The sequence below is a fragment of the Pristiophorus japonicus genome, chromosome 6 (genome assembly GCF_044704955.1).
Source record: "Pristiophorus japonicus isolate sPriJap1 chromosome 6, sPriJap1.hap1, whole genome shotgun sequence".
Lineage (NCBI taxonomy): Eukaryota > Metazoa > Chordata > Chondrichthyes > Pristiophoridae > Pristiophorus > Pristiophorus japonicus.
The window spans coordinates 235859658-235884624 of record NC_091982.1 but is presented as its reverse complement, the minus strand read 5'-3'; the positions used below and the strand labels follow the sequence as shown (position 1 = coordinate 235884624).

The 24967-nt window shown below is 45.6% G+C and overlaps 2 protein-coding genes across 2 annotated transcripts in view; one reads left to right on the top strand and one right to left on the bottom strand.

Annotated features, from left to right (window-relative positions):
- Positions 1–24967, bottom strand: part of LOC139266002 (mediator of RNA polymerase II transcription subunit 12-like protein) — a 799024-nt gene that overhangs the window by 327234 nt on the left and 446823 nt on the right. The window lies entirely within an intron of this gene.
- On the top strand, positions 10541–23705 carry LOC139265413 (P2Y purinoceptor 13-like). The gene is made up of 2 exons (XM_070882411.1): positions 10541–10592; positions 22493–23705. The coding sequence occupies exon 2, from the start codon at positions 22502–22504 to the stop codon at positions 23540–23542; it is 1041 nt and encodes a 346-aa protein (XP_070738512.1). The 5' UTR covers positions 10541–10592; positions 22493–22501; the 3' UTR covers positions 23543–23705.

Below are 24967 nucleotides of genomic sequence, written 5' to 3'. Positions count from 1 at the left end.
CTTTTCAGAATGGCAGGCAGTGACTAGTGGCATGCTGCAGGGCTCCGTGTTGGGACCCCAGCTATTTACAATATACATCAATGATTTGGATGAAGGAATGGAGTGAAATATCTCCAAGTTTGCAGGTGACACTAAACTGGGTGACGGGGTGAGCTGTGAGGAGGACGCTAACAGGCTGCAGGGTGACTTGGACAGGTTAGGTGAGTGGGCAAATGCATAGCAGATGCAGTATAATGTGGATAAATGTGAGGTTATCCACTTTGGTGTCAAAAACACGAAGGCACAATATTATCTGAATGGCAGATTAGGAAAAGGGGATGTACAACGAGACCTGGGTGTCATGGTACATCAGTCATTGAAAGTTGGCATGCAGATACAGCAGGCGGTGAAGAAGACAAATGGTATTTTGGCCTTCATAGCTAGGGTATTTGTGTATAGGAGCAGGGAGGTCTTACTGCAGTTTTACAGGGCCTTGGTGGGGCCTCACCTGGAATATTGTGTTCAGTTTTGGTCTCCTAATCTGAGGAAGGACATTCTTGCTATTGAGGGAGTGCAACAAAGGTTCACCAGACTAATTCCTGGATGGCAGGACTGACATATGAGGAGAGACTGGATCAACTGGGCCTTTATTCACTGGAGTTTAGAAGGATGAGAGGGGATCTCATAGAAACATATAAAATTCTGACGGGACTGGACAGGTTAGATGCTGGGGAAGTCCACAACCAGGGGACACAGTCTAAGGATAAGGGGTAAGCCATTTAGGACTGAGATGAGGAGAAACTTCTTCACTTAGAGAGTTGTTAAACTGTGGAATTCTCTACCGCAGAGAGTTGTTGATGCCAGTTCATTGGATATATTCAAGAGGGAGTTAGATATGGCCCTTACGGCTAAAGGGATCAAGTGGTATGGAGAGAAAGCAGGAAAGGGGTACTGAGGTGAATGATCAGCCATGATCTTATTGAATGGTGCTGCAGGCTCGAAGGACGAATGGCCTACTCCTGCACCTATTTTTCTATGTTTCTATGTTTCTAACATCTGTTGTTGGGCAAATGCTGGAGTCCATTATTAAGGAAGCAGTAGCAGGACATTTGGAAAAGCAAAATTCAATCAAGCAGAGTCAGCATAGTTTTATGAAAGGGAAATCATGTTTGACAAATTTGCTGGAGTTCTTTGAGGATGTAATGAGCAAGGGGGAACCAGTGGATTTGATATATTTGGATTTCCAGAAGGCTTTCGCTAAGGTGCCACATAAAAGGTTACTGCACAAGACAAAAGTTCACAGGGTTGGGGATAATGTATTAGCATGAATAGAGAATTGGCTAACTAACAGAGAAAAGAGAGTCGGGATAAATGGCTCATTTTCCGGTTGACAAACAGTAACTAGTGGGGTACCACAGGGATCGGTGCTGGGGTCCCCTGTAGAATTAGGTTCAAGTCTCCCCGGTGCCACTAATTAATGTGACCGCGAGGATATTGGTCCCAGCTCTGTTCAGGTGCAACCCGTCCACCTTGAACAGGTCCCTTCTGTCACACAACTGGTCCCAATGAAAAGACTGGTTGATGCTCGAGTTAGCGACGCTCCTTGAGAACACTTTGCCTGGGGGTAGCCAGTCTGCATCCTCGGTCTCACTCTGCTTAGTTCCTCTTCTAGGACATTAGATTATGTGCCACTTTACAGGTTTCCAGTCTTCAATTCACACCTCCTGATTTTCTATTTAAGTAGTGTGTGTATGAGTGTGTGTGCGCGCGCGAGAGTGTGCGCGCACGAGAGTGTGCGTGCGACAGTGCGCACGTGAGTGTGCATCGGAGAGTGTGCGTGAGAGAGTGCGCGAGAGAGTGCGCGAGAGAGAGAGGTGTGTGTGAGAGTGTGAGTTTGAGCATGTGAGCGTGTGAGCGTGCGTGCGTGCGTGTGCGTCTGCGACTGTGTGCGTGCGTGACTGTGTCCTGGTGTGTGCACATGTTTTTCTTCCCCTTCCCTTTGGTCTCCTCTTTATCAAATGCTATTCATCTGTATATTTTTTCCAGTGAAGGGTCTACACCTCAATTATTAACTTGATTATAAGCCCAATGACCCCCACAGCTACCTGGACTACACTTCCTCCCATCCCGCTTCCTGTAAAGACTCTATTCTATTCTCCCAGTTTCTCCGTTGCATGTGTTCCAACGGGGCCACCTTCCACACCAGTATTTCCGACACATCTTCCTTTTTCCTCAACCAAGGATTCCCCATCAACATGGTTGACAAGGTCCTCGACCGTGTCCGTTCCATTTCCTGCACTTCTGATCCTGCCCCTTCCCCTCCCTCCCAGAACCACGATAGCATTCCCTTTGTCCTCACCTTTCACCCCACCAGCCTCCACGTTTTTCGGATCATCCTCCGCCATTTCCACCACCTCCAGCCTGATCCCACCACCAATCAGATCTTCCCCTCCCCTCTCAGCATTCCTCCGCGACACCCTGGTCCATTCCGCAGTCACCCCCAGCACCCCCTCCCGTTCCCACGGCACCTTCCCATGCAAGCGCAGGAGATGCAACACCTGCCCTTTACCCCCTCCCTTCCCACTATCCAGGGCCCCAAACACTCCTTCCAGGTGAAACAGTGATTTACTTGTACTTCTTTCAATTTAGTATACTGTATTCGCTGCTCACGATGTGGTCTCCTCTACGTTGGGGAGACCAAGTGTAGATTGGGTGACCGCTTTGCGGAGCACCATCATTCAGTCCGTAAGTGTGACCCTGAGCTTCTGGTCGCCTGTCACTTTAATTCTCTGCTCCACTCCCACTCTGACCTCACTGTCCTCGGCCTCCTAAGTGGAACTTTCTATTAGGCACTTTACAGCATTCTGGACTGAACATCGAGTTAAAAATTTCAGATCATAACCACTGCCTCCATTTTTCGGACAGCAGCTGTTGGCAATGATTCTGCGATTCCCATTTACAGCTCCCCGAGATCCATATTGTGTGTCCTTCTTTGTCCCATTACCAGCTCCTTTTGTCTTGCACCATCATCTCATTTATCATTTAATCTCCTCTGCCTTCCACTCTATCACAGACCTTCCCTTCTGTTTGTTCATTCCCTCCCCCTTTCTCTATCCTCAATAACTTGCTTAAAATCTGTTGCATACCTAACATAGCATAAGAAATAGGAACAGGAATAGGCCATACGGCCCCTCGAGCCTGCTCCGCCATTCAATAAGATCATGGCTGATCTGATCATGGACTCAGCTCCACTTCCCTGCCCGTTCCCCATAACCCCTTATCATTTAAGAAACTGTCTATTTCTGTCTTAAATTTATTCAATGTCCCAGCTTCTACAGCTCTCTGAGGCAGCGAATTCCACAGTTTAACAACCCTCTGAGAGAAGGAATTTCTCTTCATCTCAGTTTTAAATGGGCGGCCCCTTATTCTAAGATTATGCCCTCTAGTTCTAGTCTCCCCCATCAGTGGAAACATCCTCTCTGCATCCACCTTGTCAAGCCCCCTCATAATCTTATACATTTCGATAAGATCACCTCTCATTCTTCTGAATTCCAATGAGTAGAGGCCCAACCTACTCAACCTTTCCTCATAAGTCAACCCCCTCATCCCCGGAATCAACCTAGTGAACCTTCTCTGAACTGCCTCCAAAGCAAATATATCAAAGCAAGTATAACTTTGACCAGTTCTGACGAAAGGTCATCGCCTTGAAAAGTTAACTTTGTTAACTCTCTACACAGATGCTGCCTGACCTGCTGAGTATTTCCAGCATTTTCTGATTATTTCAAATTTCCAGCATCTGCAGTATTTTGCTTTTTCATTAACTTGGCTATTCTCTCCACAGAGGCTAACTGGCCAGCTGAGCATTTCTATCTTCGTAGGCAGACAGCGCAGATGCATTGACGCAGAAGCTCGATAAACACATGAGGGAGAAAGGAATAGAAGGTTAGGCTGATGGGGTGTGGTGAAGAGAGGTGGGAGGAGGCTCGTGTGGAGCATTAATGAAGCACAGACCTGTTGGGCCGAATAGCCTGTTTCTGTACTGTACTTTCTATGGGCTCAATTTTCCACGAGTGATTTTCGGCACAGGTGAAGAGGCACGTCCGATTTTTTAGTGGCCCAAACGCGGCAAAAAAAAAATCCAAGTTTCGCCGGAATTAACTTGGGGCGCGCAGATTGGCCTTAAGCTTTGTGGGTGGAGATTAAGGCCTGCGCCAAAAACTGTTGTTGCTAGGGTAACGAGGGACTGAGGTTGGAAACTGAAACTGATGAAGGGCTGAGGCTGGGCTGGAAACTGAAGTCGCTGCCATCGCGGGCCTAAAGGACCCCACACTGGCTCGTTGCAATCCCGGGCCAAAATGACCAACCGCCCCCCGCCCCACCTACCTGCCCTGTCTTCAACTGCGCTGAACAATGGCGTCTTCTCTCTGCCAATTTTCTCTTCTCTGCGCGATTTCCTTAAGTGTAGGGAAGGTTTTTCACAAGGGTGCAATGCGCCGTTTTAGAAAAAAATCGTACTTGGCCAAACTCGCTTAAGTGGCCAGAAGTGGCGCACACGGCAGGTTACGCCCGCAGTGACGTAAAAAAAAATTCGGGAACTAAAAACAAAAATCGGAAGTACCTACTTTAGAACGGCGCAGAAACTTTGGCCAAACTTGTAGATTATTGTCTGCTCCAAAACAAAAGCTGCAAAGGCCAAAAGAACAGCGCAGAATGGTGGCCAAAATTCAGCCTGATGTAACTAACTTCATTGGGAAATCACGGGTGTGGACTTGATACTGACTAGCACCAGTTTCACCCTCTGCTGAGTTTGCAATCAAATACTGTTACTGCCACAAAACATCAGCAGAAAAATCTGCACATCTCTCAAAACAAAAAAAAAATCTGCTTACAATGTGGTTCTGTGCGTGCTTCAGAATTGTTAACTCTGTTCCAAAGGTAACTTCAGGTCAAAGAACCACAACTTCTGCAATGCAAAGTTACTATTTGTTTTGAGCCGTGACACTGAAAAGGAATGTAAACTGGGGAATAAGGCACAGAATATTCTGCCAGCTCAAATATGCCTCTTTTGCTTCACCAATTGAGCAGGCGTCAATACAACCTTTGTTTCTGAGAAGCAACTCTGACTCCATGTCTGCCAACTGACTGTCTCCTACTGTGAAGGAGGTTCTTGACCAACACATGCAGGGCTTTGCAGTCCATACCCTACCCCCGGAACATCCATCACTCCGGACCTCACCCACCTCCATCCTCTCCCAGCAAACCGATTCAAAAATCTTCATCCTCCTCGTCAAATCCCTACACCGCCTTGGTCTTTAGAACATGACAAATAGGAGCAGGAGTAGGCCATTTGGCCCCTCGAGCCTGCTCCGCCATTCAATGAGATCATGGCTGATCTGATCCTGGACTCAACTCCATTTCCCCACCCGCTCCCCATAACCCTTCACTCCCTGACTACTCTATAGTTCAAAACTACTTTGGGCTCGGTTATCTGCACCAGTTATGTTTCAGCACGTACCGTCTGCTCTTCTGACTTTAGCCTACCTTGCATTCTCCTCCCTCTGATGCATAATTTGTGGCAACAATGTGCCCTCTAATGTTTTTTGGACCTCGCAGTCCCTTTAACGTGCCCATTCAAAATCCCGTGCATGCGTGTTTTTTCCATTTAAAAGCTGGTCAGTCGGCTGTGTGGGACCTCCAGAGCTCCGCGTGGCCACGCAGTTTAAAGGGAACATCGCCCTGCACTCTATTCAAAAATAATCTTCAAGTTAATTCACTCCACTCCTTTAGAAGCCCTCTCAAAACGTAGCTTTACGGCCAATTTTTTCTGTTGCCTTTCATAACTTGCCTACTTTCCACTCAATACTCCAGTTGAAGCTGAACCAGTGTTTTATAAAGGTTCATCATAACTTCCATGCTTTTGTACTCTATACCTCTATTTATGAAGCCCAGGATCCCATATGCTTTTTTAACCGCTTTCTCAACCTGCCTTGCCACCTTCAATGATTTGTGCACATATACCCCATGGTCTCTCTGTTCATGCACACCCTTTAGAATTGTATCCTTTAGTTTATATTACCTCCCCTTGTTCTTCCTACCAAATGTGTCACTTTGCATTTTTCTGCATTAAATTTCATCTGCCACGTGTCTGACCATTCCACCAGCCTGTCTATGTCTTCTTGAAGTCTATCACTATCCTTCTCACTTCCAAGTTTTCTGTCATTTGTAAATTTTGAAATTGTGCCCTGTAAACCCACACTGAAGTCATTAATATATATCAAGAAAATTAGTGGTCCCAGTACTGACCCCTGGGGAACACCCCTGTATACCTTGCTCCAGATCAAAAAACAACTGTTCACCACTACTCTCTGTTACCTGTCACATATTCACATGTCTATTATGTAATATTTTACTAAAAGCCTTTTGAAACTCTAGATAAATTACATCTACCGCATTACCCTACTCTATACTCTCTGTTACTATTATCAGATTGAACCTACACAAGCTGAGAAGTGACCAAGACAAAGTTAGGAATATTCATAAATATCCTCACATTTAACCACTTGCAGTTATATAGCGCCTTTAACAAAGTAAAAACGGGCTTCAAAAAGAGCGTGATCAAACAGAATTTGACACTAAGCCACATTACGACAGGTGTCCTAAAGCTTGGTCAATTTTAGGGATGGTTTTCTCGACCAATATGTCGAGGAACCAACTAGAGGGCTGGCTATCCTAGACTGGGTGATGTGTAATGAGAAAGGACTAATTAGCAATCTTGTTGTGCGAGGCCCCTTGGGGAAGAGTGACCATAATATGGTAGAATTCTTTATTAAGATGGAGAATGACACAGTTAATTCAGAGACTAGAGTCCTAAACTTAAGAAAAGGTAACTTCAATTGGCTAGAATAGACAGGCAAATGATACTTAAAGGGTTGACGGTGGATAGGCAATGGCAAACATTTAAAGATCACATGGATGAACTTCAACAATTGTACATCCCTGTCTGGAGTAAAAATAAAACGGGGAAGGTGGCTTAACCGTGGCTAACAAGTGAAATTAAGGATAGTGTTAAATCCAAGGAAGAGTCATATAAATTGGCCAGAAAAAGCAGCAAACCTGAGGAGTGGGAGAATTTTGTAATACAGCAGAGGAGGACAAAGGGATTAATTAGGAGGGTGAAAATAGAGTATGAAAGGAAGCTTGCAGGGAACATAAAAACTGACTGCAAAAGCTTCTACAGAAATGCGAAGAGAAAAAGATTAGTGAAAATAAATGTAGATCCCTCGCAGTCAGATTCAGTGAATTTATAATGGGGAACAAAGAAATGGCAGACCAGTTAAACAAATATTTTGGTTCTGTCTTCATGAAGAAGATACAAATAACCTTCTGGAAATACTAGGGGACCGAGGGTCTACTGAGAAGGAGGAACTGAAGGAAATCCTTATTGGGCGGGAAATTGTGTTAGGGAAATTGATGGGATTGAAGACTGATAAATCCCCGGGACCTGATGGTCTGCATCCCAGAGTACTTAAGGAAGAAGCCCTCAAAATAGTGGATGCATTGGTGATCATTTTCCAACAGTCAATCGACTCGGGATCAGTTCCTATGGACTGGAGGGTAGCTAATGTAACACCACTTTTTAAGAAAGGAGGGAGAGAGAAAATGGGTAATTATAGACCGGTTAGCCTGACATCGATAGTGGGGAAAATGTTGGAATCAATTACTAAAGATGAAATAGCAGTACATTTGGAAAGCAGTGACGGGATCGGTCTAAGTCAGCACAGATTTATGAAAGGGAAATCCTGCTTGACAAATCTTCTAGAATTTTTTGAGGATGTAACTGGTAGAGTGGACAAGGGAGAACCAGTGGATGTGGTGTATTTGGATTTTTAAGAGGCTTTTGACAAGGTCCCACACAAGAGATTGGTGTGCAAAATTAAAGCACATGGTATTGGGGGTAGTGTACGACGTGGATAGAGAACTGATTGGCAGGCAGGAAGCTGAGAGTCGGGATAAATGGGTCCTTTTCAGAATGGCAGGCAGTGATTAGTGGGGTGCCGCAGGGCTCAGTGCTGGGACCCCAGCTCTTTACAATATACATTAATGATTTGGATGAGGGGATTGAGTGTAATATCTTCAAGTTTGCAGATGACACTAAGCTGGGTGGTGGGGTGAGCTGTGAGGAGGACGATTTGGACAGGTTAGGTGAGTGTGCAAACGCGTGGCAGATGCAGTATAATGTAGATAAATGTGAGGTTATCCACTTTGGGGGCAAAAACACAAAGGCAGAATATTATCTGAATGGCGGCAGATTAGGAAAAGGGGAGGTGCAACGAGACCTGGGTGTCATGGTACATCAATCATTGAAAGTTGGCATGCAGGTACAGCAGGTGGTCAAGAAGGCAAATGGTATGTTGGCCTTCATAGCTAGGGGATTTGAGTACAGGAGCAGGGAGGTCTTGCTGCAGTTGTACAGGGCTTTAGTGAGGCCTCACCTGGAATATTGTGTTCAGTTTTGGTCTCCTAACCGGAGGAAGGACGTTCTTGCTATTGAGGGAGTGCAGCAAAGATTCACCAGACTGATTCCTGGGATGGCAGGACTGACATATGAGGAGAGACTGGATCGACTGAGCCTGTATTCACTGGAGTTTAGAAGGATGAGAGGGGATCTCATAGAAACATATAAAATTCTGACGGGACTGGACAGGTTAGATGCAGGAAGAATGTTCCCGATGTCGGGGAAGTCCAGAACCAGGGGACGTAATCTAAGGATAAGGGGTAAGCCATTTAGGACTGAGATGAGGAGAAACTTCTTCACTCAAGAGTGTTGTTAACCTGTGGAATTCCCTACCGTAGAGAATTGTTGATGCCAGTTCATTGGATATATTCAAGCGGGAGTTATTTATGGCCCTTACGGCTAAAGGGATCAAGGGGTATGGAGAGAAAGCGAGAAAGGGGTACTGAGGTGAATGATCAGCCATGATCTCATTGAATGGTGGTGCAGGCTCGAAGGGCCGAATGGCCTACTCCTGCACCTATTTTCTATGTTTCTATGATAAAGGAGGAGAGTTTAAGGAGGGATGTCCAGAGCTTAGGAACTAGGCAATTAAAGGCACAGCCGCCAATGGTGGTGCGATGTAAATAGGAGATGAGGAAGTTGTCAGAATTGGAGGGACGCAGAGATCTCAGAGGATTGTAGTGCTGGAGGACATTGCAGAGATAGGGAGGGGCGAGGCCATGGGTGGGTAACCCCTCCCTCAACCAATATAGCTAGAGAAGGGAGAGAGACACAGTATATATTCAATTATGTAGGGACATAGAAAACTTCAATGACAGCAAAAGGCTATTTGGCGCAAAAAACCCGGTCCTTTTTGGTTGATCACACCTTCTCAACGTATTCCTGTGCCACTTATATAATTAGCTTCATTAACTCATCTTCGCAGGTTGGTTGTTAATAAACATGTCAGTGATATTTTTGCTACAGATGAGAAGCACATTGCAGCCGCACAAAGTAAGGTCACACACTCCAATTTGTAAATTAAGTCTCACAGAAATCCTGTTGACTGCACACAGCTAAATTTAACAAGTCGTCTTTCTGAGTTACGCAGCACAGCCACACTACTTTGCGGACCTTCTTATACGGTGTCAAATTAATAGAAGAAATTAGGAGCAGGAGTAGGCCATACGGCCCCTCGAGCCTGCTCCGCCATTCAATACGATCATGGCTGATCCGATCATGGGCTCAGGTCCACTTCCCTGCCCGCTCCCCATAACCCCTCAATCCCTTATCGGTTAAAAAGCTGTCTATCTTGATCTTAAATTTATTCAATGTCCCAGCTTCCACAGCTCTCTGAGGCAGCGAATTCCACAGAAATTGTTTTTAATGTTATGACGTTCGGAAGGTTGTGATATGGAGGGTCACTAACCATCTATGAAGCGATGGGCATTTAAATAAAATAATTCTGAACTAAAATCTAAACAAACACAAAAAAATGGAAAGGGCTTCAACACTATGGGTGCTTGGGTTATAAACTAAAGACTATTTCTCCGAGGAACAACAGTTTGCTACAAGGCAACTTCCTCTTATGCCCTTTGGCTGATGTTACGAACTGTTGTTTTTTGGCTCAGGCAGTAGAGTGCAGATAAAGACACCACCATCAAGTAGAAGTCAAGAAGCTGGTGTACCCACAGTCTGATCTACATCGTGACATCATTCTACCAAATGGTAGCATTTCAAAAATAGACGAGAAAACCATGTGGTGAAAAATTTACACTTGGCCACAAATTAAAGATCAGTCTAACAGAGCGGGTTTTAACACCGTGCAATCTGCTCGCTTGGTAAAATATCTGAGAGTTTCAAAGATCGAGTGATATTGGCAGATATGATTATATCAAGACAATTGTACAGCCAATAAGCAAGGCTCGGAACCGGCACAAAACGATTCCAATTAGCTGTGCGGTGTTATCAGTACAACCAACAGGAAATGGAAAACCACAACGTCAAACAATAAAGTACAAACGGACGAGGAGATAAATTTGGTTCCGCACATCCTAAAGTTGCCACATCACTTAAGCGTTCGGGAAATAAGGAGCTCTCTCAAACCGTTGTTTGAAATGTAAGTACATTTTATTTACATGAGAGTTTAGAGGCTAATCCCTCAGGTCAGGGTAGGAGTCAGGGGGAAAGACTAAAAAAGATATGTGAGGGGTAATATTATAGGCGTATGTAAGATTGTTACATGGGAATGGAAATGGAAACTGGACTACTGCTTTAAATTAGTTGAATAATCGTATTGGAGAGACGTGAGTTCAAACTAGCAAAAGGTTATAGTCTTATTGACATCAAGGCATTTGTTTCCACAAAGAGTGATCAATATGTGAAATAGTTTTCCACATAAAATACTGGAGGCAAAAACCATTCAATATGTAATCTTTTTGATAATATAGTAAATGACCAGGACTTGGGTACAGGGGTGTAATTTCATGGTCTGCAGGTGATATGAAATTCGGTAATGTGTGAACATTGAGGTGGATAGCGACAAACTTCAGGCGGACGTCGACAGACTGGTAAAATAGGCAGACACAGGGCAGATGAAATTTTACGCAGTGAAGTATGAAGTGATACATTTTGGTAGGAACAATGAGGAGAGGCAATATGAAATCGATGATACAATTTTAAAAGGAGGTGCAGGAACATAGCGTCCTGGGAGTTGTTCTGCACAAATCTTTGAAAGTGGCAGGCCAAGTTGAGAACCAGTGGATGTGGTGTATTTGGATTTCCAAAAGGAATTCGATAAGATGCCACATAAGAGGTTACTGCACAAGATAAAAGTTCACGGGGTTGGGAGTAATATATTAGCATGGATAGAGGATTAGCTAACTAACAGAAAACAGAGAGGTGGGATAAATGGGTAATTTTCCCGTTGGCAAAACAGTGACTAGTGGGGTGCCGCAGGGATCGGTGCTGGGTCCTCAACTATTTACTGTTGTGTATCTGTAAAGCATGCACCTCCATGTTCCGCCACCAGGGAGCTCATCCCTTAAAGTCCCAAGGGATCCCAGCATCCCTTGGGAGCATTGTATATAAGCCAGCCCCCCCAAGACCTGTTCCTCACTCTGGAGTGTCTCATTAAAGACTGAGGTCACTGTTATTTTAACCTCCCTGTGTGCAGCCTCATCTGTGTTAGGAACACAATATTTACAATCTATATTAATGAATTGGATGAAGGGACCCCGAGTGTAATGTAGCCAAGTTTGCTGATGAAAAAAAGATGGGTGGGAAAGCAAATTGTGAGGAGGACACAAAAAATCTGCAAAGGAATATAGACAGGCTAAATGAGTGGGCAAAAATTTGGCCTTTATTGCAAGGGGGAGAGAGTATAAAAGCAGAGAAGTCCTGCTACAACTGTACAGGGTATTGGTGAGGCCACACCTGGAGTACTGCGTACAGTTTTGGTCTCCGTATTTAAGGAAGGATATACTTGCATTGAAGGCTGTTCAGAGAAGGTTCACTTGGTTGATTCCGGAGATGAGGGTGTTGACTTATGAAAATAGGTTGAGTAGGTTGGGCCTATACAGATTGGAGTTCAGAAGAATGAGAGGTGATCTTATTGAAACATATAAGATAATGAGGGGGCTCGACAAGGTGGATGCAGAGAGGATATTTCCACTTATAGGGGAAACTAAAACTAAAGGACATAGTCTCAGAATAAGGGGCCGCCCATTTAAAACTGAGATGAGGAAGAATTTCTTCTCTCAGAGGGTTGTAGGTTCTGTGGAATTTTCTGTCCCAGAGAGCTGTGGAGGCTGGGTCATTGGATATATTTAAGGCGGAGATAGACAGTTATTTGAGTGATAAGGGAATAAAGGGTTATGGGGAGCGGGTAGGGAAGTGGAGCTGAGTCGATGATCAGATCAGCCATGATCTTATTAAATGGTGGAGCAGGCTCGAGGGACCAATGGTCTACCCCTGTTCCTATTTCTTATGTTCTAGAAGGTGGTTACAACAGCTTTATTAATAGAGGAACAGAGTACAAAAGCAAGAAGTTATGTTAAGCCTGCATAAAACATTGGTTCGGTCTCAGCTGGGCACCACACTTTAGGAAGAATTGTCAAAGCTGTAGAGAGGGTGCAGAAGAGATTTACTAGCATGGTACCAGGCATGAGGGACTTCAGTTATGTGGAGATACTGGAGAAGCTGGAATATTTCTCACTAGAGCAGAAGGTTATGAGGAGATTTGAAAGAGGTGGTCAAGATCATGGAGGATTTTCATAAAGAGACACTGTTTCCAGTGACAGACGGGTCAGTAGCCAGAAGACACAAATTTAAGGTAATTGGCAAAAGAAGCAGAGTCGGCAGAAGGAAACGTCTATTTTTTACGCAGTGAGTTGTTATGATCTGAACACATCACCTGAAAGGGTGGTGGAAGCAGATTTAATCGTAACTTTCCAAAAAGAATTCAATAAATACTCAAAGTGAAAAGAATTACAGGGCTCTGGGGAAAGACCGGGAGAGTCAGATGAATTGATTAGCTCTACGAAGGAGCCGGCACAGGTATGATGGGCTGAATAGCCTCTTTCTGTGCTGTATCATTCTATGATTCTATGAAATGGGGACGGTTATAGGGTCTTTCTGGATGGATGATTTTAGAGGGGCCGAATGGCCTTCCACATCAGTCTTGTGCACCATAACTCAATCACAAACTTACTCAGCTCCACATTTTGTCGATATTTCCAAAGCAGACTGTACTGTGATTTCTTGAATGAGGCAAACACACGCACACAATGTGTTATTAAATGCAAAAATTCCAAAAACATTATTGAAAGAAAAGGTATTGACATGTTGTGTGCACACAAGAGAGAATAATGTCCACTGCAATAAAATTGAATCAAAATCAAACAAATTGAAAGAAAAGGGAAAAGAAACTGGAGACAAGGCAATAAATGTGTCCTTTCTAGTGCCGCCCACATCCTGAGAGGAAATTGTGCTGGAACTGGTGAAAAATGCAAGATGGTTTGCAAAAGCAGCAACGGTAACAAACGGACAAGGAGGGAAATACTCCTTCATAGAGTACAAGGATTTAAGCCAATGGAAACTGTATTAGGAAAGGATTAGAAATGCACTTATACACCATCTCTGTTTAGTCATGAAGCCATTCTCGGAGACTCTGTGCAGACCCTTCTCCCTCACATGTTTATCCAGCTTAAATGCATCGATACTAGTCGCTTCAACCACTCCGTGGTAGCGAGTTCCACATTCTCACCACTCTCTGGGTAAAGAAGTTTCTTCTGAATTCCCTATTGAATTTCTTGGTGACTATCTTATCTTGACGGCCTCTAGTTCTTCTCTTCCCCACAAGTGGAAACATTTTCTCTGTATCCACGTTATCAAAACCTTCTATAATTGTAAAGACCTCGATTAGGTCACCCCTCGGCCTTCTGACAAAAGAGACACAGCCTGTTCAACCTTTCTTGACAGACAGACCCTCGCAAATCATTTTTTTCACCCTCTCCAGTGCTTCTGCATCCTTTTTAGAATATGCCGCCTAAAACTGTACACAGTACAACCAAGGTTCGATACAGGTTTAGCAGGGGATAGGTAATCTCTTTACAACTAGAACACGCCTTTTCTAAATCTCTGCCATGCCTATGTAACCCAAACTCACTCGGTGTCCGTTCACATGCACGGTTTGGCTATCACTCTGGATCTACGCCTTGTCTTCATCCTTCTATCATGACTTCTCCCCCTCCTGTCACCCAGTCACGCCACCATTCCTTTACTTTCCCCCCTTCACCCAACCACCCCAGCCTCCTTGGACTCTGCCAACAGATCAATAACTGTCCCTTCTCCACCTTCCATCAAAATGCACCTTCTGACGTGAACAATGCCCTTGCCCTTAATCTATTTTGATTACTTGCTAAAATGGCAAGTGCTAATAATACTATCAGCCAGATGCTGGGACGAGTGAGATTCAAGTGAGGTGGGCCTGACATCAACACCAGTTGAGAATAGTCAACCGAGATGGTGCTTCAGTGTTTGACCGTTTGTGTGAGTTCAGATTCTTTCCATATTCATTGGATCCTGATGTGTCCGAATAAAGTTATTGAAATGTATCACAGAAACATAGAAAATAGGTGCAGGAGTAGGCCATTCGGCCCTTCTAGCCTGCACCGCCATTCAATGAGTTCATGGCTGAACATGCAACTTCAGTACCTCATTCCTGCTTTCTCGCCATACCCCTTGATCCCCCTCGTAGTAAAGACTTCATCTAACTCCTTTTTGAATATATTTAGTGAATTGGCCTCAACAACTTTCTGTGGTAGAGAATTCCACAGGTTCACCACTCTCTGGGTGAAGAAGTTTCTCCTCATCTCGGTCCTAAATGGCTTACCCCTTATCCTTAGACTGTGACCCCTGGTTCTGGACTTCCCCAACATTGGGAACATTCTTCCTGCATCTAACCTGTCTGAACCCATCAGAATTTTAAACGTTTCTATGAGGTCCCCTCTCATTCTTCTGAACGCCAGTGAATACAAGCCCAGTTGATCCAGTCTTTCTTGATAGGTCAGTCCCGCCATCCCGGGAATCAGTCTGGTGAACCTTCGCTGCACTCCCTCAATAGCAAGAATGTCCTTCCTCAAGTTAGGAGACCAAAACTGTACACAATACTCCAGGTGTGGCCTCACCAAGGCCCTGTACAACTGTAGCAACATCTCCCTGCCCCTGTATTCAAATCCCCTCACTATGAAAGCCAACATGCCATTTGCTTTCTTAGCCGCCTGCTGTACCTGCATGCCAATCTTCAATGACTGATGTACCATGACACCCAGTTCTCGTTGCAACTCCCCTTTTCCTAATCGGTCACCATTCAGATAATAGTCTATCTCTCTGTTTTTACCACCAAAGTGGATAACCTCACATTTATCCACATTATACTTCATCTGCCATGCATTTGCCCACTCACCTAACCTATCCAAGTCACTCTGCAGCCTCATAGCATCCTCCTCGCAGCTCACACTGCCACCCAACTTAGTGTTATCCGCAAATTTGGAGATACTACATTTAATCCCCTCGTCTAAATCATTAATGTACAGTGTAAACAGCTGGGGCCCCAGCACAGAACCTTGCAGTACCCCACTAGTCACTGCCTGCCATTCTGAAAAGTACCCATTTACTCCTACTCTTTGCTTCCTGTCTGACAACCAGTTCTCAATCCATGTCAGCACACTACCCCCAATCCCATGTGCTTTAACTTTGCACATTAATCTCTTGTGTGGGACCTTGTAGAAAGCCTTCTGAAAGTCAAAATATACCACATCAACTGGTTCTCTCTTGTCCACTCTACTGGAAACATCCTCAAAAAATTCCAGAAGATTTGTCAAGCATGATTTCCCTTTCACAAATTCATGCTGACTTGGACCTATCATGTCACCTCTTTCCAAATGCACTGCTATGACATCCTTAATAATTGATTCCATCATTTTACCCACTACTGAGGTCAGGCTGACCGGTCTATAATTCCCTGTTTTCTCTCTCCCTCCTTTTTTAAAAAGTGGGGTTACATTGGCTACCCTCCACTCGATAGGAACTGATCCAGAGTCAATGGAATGTTGGAAAATGACTGTCAATGCATCCGCTATTTCCAAGGCCACCTCCTTAAGTACTCTGGGATGCAGTCCATCAGGCCCTGGGGATTTATCGGCCTTCAATCCCATCAATTTCCCCAACACAATTTCCCGACTAATAAGGATTTCCCTCAGTTCCTCCTCCTTACTAGACCCTCTGACCCCTTTTATATCCGGAAGGTTGTTTGTGTCCTTCTTGTTCAATTGGTCTGCCATTTCTTTGTTCCCCGTTATGACTTCCCCTGATTCTGACTGCAGGGGACCTATGTTTGTCTTTACTAACCTTTTTCTCTTTACATATCGATAGAAACTTTTGCAATCCGTCTTAATGTTCCCTGCAAGCTTCTTCTCGTACTCCATTTTCCCTGCCCTAATCAAACCCTTTGTCCTCCTCTGCTGAGTTCTAAATTTCTCCCAGTCCCCAGGTTCCCTGCTATTTCTGGCCAATTTGTATGCCACTTCCTTGGCTTTAATACTATCCCTAATTTCCCTTGATAGCCATGGTTGAGCCACCTTCCCTTTTTTATTTTTACGCCAGACAGGAATGTACAATTGTTGTAGTTCATCTATGCGGTCTCTAAATGTCTGGCATTGCCCATCCACAGTCAACCCCTTAAGTATCATTCGCCAATCTATCCGAGCCAATTTACGCCTCATAACTTCAAAGTTACCCTTCTTTAAGTTCTGGACCATGGTCTCTGAATTAATTGTTTCATTCTCCATCCTAATGCAGAATTCCACCATATTATGGTCACTCTTCCCCAAGGAGCCTCGCACAACGAGATTGCTAATTAATCCTCTCTCATTACACAACACCCAGTCTAAGATGGCCTCCCCCCTAGTTGGTTCCTCGACATATTGGTCTAGAAAACCATCCCTTATGCACTCCAGGAAATCCTCCTCCACCATATTGTTTCCAGTTTGGTTAGCCCAATCTATGTGCATATTAAAGTCAACCATTATAACTGCTGCACCTTTATTGCATGCACCCCTAATTTCCTGTTTGGTGCCCTCCCCAACATCACGACTACTGTTTGGAGGTCTGTACACAACTCCCACTAACGTTTTTTGCCCTTTGGTGTTCTGCAGCTCTACCCATATAGATTCCACATCATCCAAGCTAATGTTCTTCCTAACTATTGCATTAATTTCTCTTTAACCAGCAATGCTACCCCACCTCCTTTTCCTTTTATTCTATCCTTCCTGAATGTTGAATACCCCTGGATGTTGAGTTCCCAGCCCTGATCATCCTGGAGCCACGTCTCTGTAATCCCAATCACATCATATTTGTTAACTATTTGCACAGTTAATTCATCCACCTTATTATGGATACTCCTTGCATTAAGATACAAAGCTTTCAAGCTTGTATTTTTAACACCCTTTGTCCTTTTAGAATTTTGCTGTACAGTGGCCCTTTTTGTTCTCTGCCCTCTACTTTTACTCATCTCCTTTCTGTCTTTTGCTTTTGCCTCCTTTTTGTTTCCCTCTGTCTCCCTGCATTGGTTCCCATCCCCCTGACATATTAGTTTAACTCCTCCCCAACAGCACTAGCAAACACTCCCCCTAGGACATTGGTTCTGGTCCTGCCAGGTGCAGACCGTCCGGTTTGTACTGGTCCCACCTCCCCCAGAACCGGTTCCAATGCCCCAGGAATTTGAATCCCTCCCTGCTGCACCACTGCTCAAGCCACGTATTCATCTGCGCTATCCTGCGATTCCTACTCTGACTAGCACGTGGCACTGGTAGCAATCCCGAGATTACTGCTTTTGAGCTCCTACTTTTTAATTTAGCTCCTAGCTCCTTAAATTCGTTTCGTAGGACCTCATCCCTTTTTTTTAACCTATGTCATTGGTACCAATGTGCACCACGACAACTGGCTGTTCTCCCTCCCTTTTTAGAATGTCCTGCACCCGCTCCGAGACATCCTTGACCCTTGCACCAGGGAGGCAACATACTATCCGGGAGTCTCGTTTGCGGCCGCAGAAACACCTATCTATTCCCCTCACAATTGAATCCCCTGTCACTATCGCTCTCCCACTCTTTTTCCTGCCCTCCTGTGCAACAGAGCCAGCCACGGTGCCATGAACTTGGCTGCTGCTGCCCTCCCCTGATGAGTCATCCCCCTCAACAGTACTCAAAGCAGTGTATCTGTTTTGCAGGGGGATGACCACAGGGGACCTCTGCACTACCTTCCTTGCACTACTCTTCCTGCTGGTCTTCCATTCCCAAGCTGGCTGTGGACCCTTCTCCTGCGGTAAGACCAACTCGTTACACGTGCTACTCACGTCATTCTCAACATCACAATGATGGTATTGCAGTTCACTAAATAAACTTTTTATCCAGAGGAGGGAAAAAAGTAGAAAAAACAAAATAAACCAAAACAAAAAATCATAGGTTTTTTTTTTGAGGCCACCTGTTGGTGAGATTTCTCTACAAGTCTACTTTTTAAAATCTTTTTGCATTTATTTGATTGCATTATATTTGATTGCTGTGGAAAACTGTTATTAAATACATTTGATCAAAATCCAATAAACTATTTCTTCAGTCAATGCAGAAAGAGATTTCTGTTTGTGGAGAAATGAGCAGAGACTCATTTTCAAATGGAAACCACCGTCCAAGAAACCCCTAAAAAAGATTGGGTGAAAAGATTGAACGTTTTCATAGGAACAGGGGGAGGCCATCAGCCCCTTGAGCCTGTTCCGCTATTCAATGAGACCATGGCTGATCTGTGACCTAACTCTTTGCCCCATATCCCTTCATATCTTTGGTTAACAAAAATCTATTGATCTCAGATTTAAAATTAACAATTGATCTATCAATTACCGTTTGCGGACGAGAGTTCTGACGGGATTGGACAGGTTAGATGCAGGAAGAATATTCCCGATGTTGGGGAAGTCCAGAACCAGGGGTCACAGTCTAAGGATAAGGGGTAAGCCATTTAGGACCGAGATGAGGAGAAACTTCTTCACCCAGAGAGTTGTGAACCTGTGGAATTCTCTACCACAGAAAGTTGTTCGTTAGATATATTCAAAAGGGAATTAGATGCGGCCCTTAGGGCTAAAGGGATCAAGGGGTATGGAGAGAAAGCAGGAATTGGGTACTTCTGAAGTTGCATGATCAGCCATGATCATATTGAATGGTGGTGCAGGCTCGAAGGGCCGAATGGCCTACTCCTGCACCTACTTTCTATGATTCTAAACTTCTACTACCCTTTGTGTGCTGAAGTGTTTCCTAATTTCAGTCCTGAAAGGTCTACCTCTAATTTTTAGGCTATGGTCCCTAGTCCTAGAATCCACAACCAGCAGAAATAGTTTCTCTCTGTCTACCCTATCAGTTGCCTTTAATATCTTGAAAACTTCGATCAAATCACCCCTTAATCTTATAAATTGTAGGGAATACAACCCTAGTTTGTATAATCTTTAAGTTGGTAGCATCCAACAAATAGAAAAATGTCTATTCATTGGGCCCAAGTTTCCACATGATTTGCGCCTGATTTTTAGGAGCAACTGGTGGAGAACGGACTATCTTAGAAATCGCAATTCTCCACATTTTTTTTTCTGCAGTTCTAGTCAGGTAAAACAGTTCTACTTTGGAACAGAATTTTTTCTTCAAAAGGGGGCGTGTCCGGCCACTGACGCCTGATTTGAAAGTTTCCACAGTGAAAACGTACTCCAAACTAAAGTAGAATGGAGCAAGTGAAGATTTTTGTAGAACTGAAAAAACTTGTTCTACACATTAAAAAATCAGCGCAGGTTACAAATTAGGCGTCCAGAACGAGGTGGGGGGGGAAGGGAAGTCATTAAATTCTATAATAAATCCTTATTTATACTTATACAAATATTATACAAATAAATCCAAACTGAATAAACATTTATAAGCAAAGAAAAGATTAAATAAACCATCTTCCTACCTGTGTGAAAGTGCTTCAGGCAGGCCTTTCGGGACCTAAGGCTGAACGGCCCGTCCCCAGCAACAGATTTACAGGTAGATGGCGTTGGGTCGGGTCGGGGAGGTTCGGTTCGGGTCGGGGGGGGGGAAAGAGAGGGAGAGAGGGGGGGGAAAGAGAGGGAGAGAGGGAGAGGGGGGGGTGAAGAGAGGGAGAGAGGGAGGGGGAGAGAGGGAGGGGGAGAGTAGGAGAGGGAGGGGGGGAGAGTGGGAGAGGGAGGGGGGGAGAGTGGGAGAGGGAGCGGTGGGGAGAGTGGGAGAGGGAGGTCAGGTCGGATCCAGTCCGGGAGCGGGAGTCGGGTCGGGGGGGGAAAGAGAGAGCGGGGGAGGTCAGGTCGGATCCAGTCCAGGAGGGGTAGGGGGAGGGGGAGCGCGGGTCGGGTTGGGTCCAGTCGGGCGGGGGGGGGGGGGGGGGGGGAGCAGGAACAGGAGCGCGGGTTGGGTCGGAAACAGTCGGGGGGGGGGGGGGAGCGGGAACAGGAGCTCGGGTTGGGTCGGTCCAGTCGGGGGGGAGGGGAGCGGGAACAGGAGCTCGGGTCGGGTCGAGTCCAGTCGGGGGGGAGGGGAGCGGGAACAGGAGCTCGGGTCGGGTCGAGTCCAGTCGGGGGGGAGGGCGGAGCGGGAACAGGAGCGCGGGGGTGGGGGAGCGGGTGTCGGGTCTGGTCCGGAGGCAGGGGGGGGCGGGGAGCGGGTGTCTGGTCTGGTCCAGAGGCAGGGGGGGGGTGGGGAGCGGGTGTCGGGTCTGGTCCAGAGGCAGGGGGGGGGGGTGTCGGGTCTGGTCTGGAGGCGGGGCGGGGTGGGGAGCGGGTGTCGGGTCTGGTCTGGAGGCGGGGCGGGGTGGGGAGCGGGTGTCGGGTCTGGTCGGGGGTGGGGGGGGGGAGCAGGAGCTGGCCGTGGGAGGAGCCTTATTCACGCAGCCCCAGTGAGGCCATTCGGCCAGGGCTAGGGGCTGCGTGCTTCGGGCCCCTCCCACACAGTTCGGCGCCTGGAGCTACTGCACTTGCGTGCCCACTGTAGTGCGCACGTGCAGAGGTCCCGGCACTGTTTTCAGCGCAGGGACCTGGCTCCGCCCCCCCACAGCTCGTGCTGCGCTGCACTGAGGGTCAGAGGACCTGCAGGGAGGTGGAGAATACCGAGGTTTTGTTTAGGCATACTTTGTGGCGCGAAAAACGGGCATCCAGGTCGGGACTGCGCCGTTCTAGGCGCGTGTGGAAACTTGGGCCCATTAATCCCAATTTCCCTGAACATTGAGACTTGGAATTATATATATTTTTTAAATATGGTATTTTTCCCTTTTCACAGGCCTCCTCACATCTCATAACATCCCTGGGCAACCCAACAAGTTTGCTATCTATTCCCAGGTCCAGAGTCTGTGGCCTGGAAACAGTTTCCCAAGAGGTGACTAAGGGTGACCAGAGAGGATTCTCTTCCTGAATTCCATCCCTCTTTTTTCCTAAGAAAGCAGCTCATCGTGACCGTGCTAAAAACCCTCAATGTTATAAGGACACCCTCAAAGCCTCCCTGATAAAATGCAACATCCCCACTGACACCTGGGAGTCCCTGGCCAAAGACAGCCCTAAGCGGAGGAAGTGCATCCGAGAGGGCGCTGAGCACCTCCGAGTCTGAATGCCAGGGCATGCAGAAATCAAGCGCAGGCAGCGGAAAGAGCATGCGGCAAACCTGTCCCACCCACCCCTTCCCTCAACGACTATCTGTCCCACCTGTGACAGGGACTGTGGTACTTGTATTGTGCAGTTCAGCCACCAAAGAACTCACTTTAGGAGTGGAAGCAAGGCTTCCTCGATTCTGAGGGACTGCCTATGATGATGATAATGTTATACCCCAGGGATTTTTGTATCAGAGTGCTTACATCAACAACTTGTATTTATTTAGTGCCTTTAACAAGGTACTTCACAGGAGAATTCGAAGACACAAAATTTGACACCGGGCCACATAAGGAGAAATTATGGCAGATGACCAAAAGCTTGGTCAAAGAGGTAGGTTTTAAGGAGCGTCTTGAAGAAGGAGAGAGAGGTAGAGGGGCGGGGAGGTTTAGGCAGGGAGTTCCAGAGCTTGTGGCCCAGGCAACAGAAGGTATGGCAGGGGATGAATTCAATGACAAACCAGAAAGAGAAGTAAAAAGAGGGAAAGAAATACTGGAATTGAGAAGGAGAGATAAAAAGAGCCAGAAAGGAAAAGTTATAATTTTACATTTTAAAAATCTCCAACAACAATTAAAACCTGAAGGAATGAGATTCTACATTTTTAATAGTTAGTTTTCATTGCCAGAGAGGTTGATTGGCAGTAATTAGGTGATTGGTAGGATATCTATATTTGCAGGGAATTCCCGCACCGAAAAATTCAGTAACAATTAACTTTGTTGCAAAATCATAATTACACTCTCGAAAAATGCTAGCCTGGTAATTAATGACTATTTGTTTAACAGCTAACAAGAATGAACAGCAGCCATTACAAGCCCTCCGACATGAATGTCACCCATTATAACTTCTCACAAGGCAAGTGTTTACGAGATACCCGGGTTACCCGGGTGGTATTTCCTGTGCTCTACACGGTCCTCTTCATCATTGGTATCGTCCTGAACATCTTGGCAGTCCGAATATTCTCTCAAATCCCCAGCAACTCGACCTTCACCGTCCTCCTGAAAAACATCGTCTTTGCCGATTTGCTCATGACCCTAACATTTCCTTTCAAAATACTCAGCGACTCCCAACTAGCCCCCTGGCAGGTGAGGTGGTTCATGTGCCGCTTTTCTGCGGTGACGTTTTACTTCACCATGTACATCAGCATCATACTTCTAGTGCTGATAACTATCGATCGCTTCCTCAAAATCACCAGGCCCTTCGGTAAATCATGCGTGCGACAGGCTAGGTTCAGCAAATTTCTGTCTGCGGCAGTTTGGGCCACCATGTCTCTTTTAGCCCTTCCCAACATCATTCTGACAAACAAGGAGGCAACACACGAATCAGTGAGGAAGTGCACGGGTCTGAAGGGGCCAGCCGGACTGAAGTGGCACGCCATTTTAATTTACATCTGTCAGCTCATCTTCTGGGCAGCGTGCATACTGATGGTCATGCTTTACATCTTCATATCCAAGAAAGTCTACCAGTCTTACGTGAGGTCCAAGAGTAAAGACAGTCAAGCTCAGAGAAAGACGACAGCCAAAGTGTTTGTCATCGTGTCGGTCTTCTTCATCTGCTTTGCGCCGTTCCATTTTGTGAGAGTGCCCTACACACTCAGCCAAGTGGGCAAAGTGAGAGAGTGCTGGAAGCAGAACATGTTGTATTATATTAAAGAGACAACCCTCTGGTTGTGCGCCTCAAACACCTGCCTGGATCCATTCATTTACATTTTCTTGTGCAAAGCCTTCAGGCAGCGGTTAGGCAAATCTGCAAAAGGCAGATCAAACACAATGATGTCTTCAAGATTCCTGCAGAGCTCGACAAATGAAGAGCAAGGTAGAGAGAGTGCCTTATAGAGTGGATTTCTTAAAGCTACATCAGGAGGTGGAGGTGTCGGCCGTCAGACTCGGACCTGGTTAGGGGTAAATGAATCCACTCTCAGCTTCAAAACTTAATTATTCTTTTGAAAATCCAAAGTTGGAAAGGTACTTTTTAAATTCAACAGTACGTAAACGTTCAGGCGCTTTGAGCTTTGCTTTCTGGGCATGTTGAATTTGTGGAAAATCTGGGCCAATGTTCCAGCTGTCAAATTAAATGTACCCATGCCCAAAAAACAACAGGAAAAGTAACAAACTTAATACTTCAAATAGCTGAGAGGCAGCATTTGCCTGAATGCAAAATCTTCACACTGTCTTGGGATTTTAACCTTTCCTTCTGCGTTTCGATTCCATTGAAGTAGAACTGGATATCAATGGTGTGCAATGAAGCTAGGGCTTGGCAGGCCTACATACACACAAAATATAATACTCCAGATAGATAAAGTTTTACGTTAGGACACAGCTTTAAGGTCATTGGCAAAAAGCCAGGGGGAAGACAAGACATTTTTTTAACGCAGCAAGTTGTTGTTATCTGAAACGCGCAGCCTGAAAGGGCGGTGGAAGCAGATTCAATAGTGACATTCAAAAGGGAATTGGATATATATTTGGAAAGGAAAATTTTGCAGGGCTATGGAGAAAGAGTAGGGGAGTGGATAGCTCTTTCAGAGAGCCATCACAGGCACGTTTTGTGCTATTCGAATCTGAGTCCATATAAACAACTCTGCATTTATCCCTCACGGATGAGCTTAGTGAGCTCTCTCAACCAGCCACCCAGCGAAGAGTTCCCAATTGTCAATTTGAACCAGTTTGGTTCTGGTCAATGGCCACATGGTAACTGCGATGCATTTGGAACCGAGTGATAGAATCCAGGTGTGTAATGCTGGATTTTAAAAATGCATGCACAATGTGGTTAGGTCACGCATGGGGAAACCGGGACTGATTGCAAATGTGCTCGTTTTTTTCCCCCCTCCCTTAAAGGTCATTCCCCTATTTCACTCCTCCTCCCCTGTACAACATACAAAATATCAGCACAAGCTCCGAGTGTCAGCACCAAACAACCCATTCTCGTGCTCCACTCGCCAGACTCCGAACACTAGAAATTACTGCACAGAAGGCAGCCATTCCACCCATCATGCCTGTACGAGTTCCCAGAGTTCAGCTGGAGTGAACACTGACAAAACAAGTTCAGAAATTGACAAAGCTTCCTTAGACGACGTCATGTGCCGAGGACATCGCGTGTCTAAAGCAGCTGGAAAACCATAACATAAAAGATTGCCCAACCGCCCCTGCCAAACTTCCTGATCAATGAAAGATGGTCATTTGTGGTGAGATGGTGGATATATACCAGCTATATACACACAAGCCAATCACAAGAGTTAAGCATTTACAAGTAAGAATTGGGTC

Coding starts and splice junctions, on each gene's coding strand:
- LOC139265413 (XM_070882411.1), top strand. CDS start 22,502: ATGAACAGCAGCCATTACAAGCCCTCCGACATGAATGTCACCCATTAT.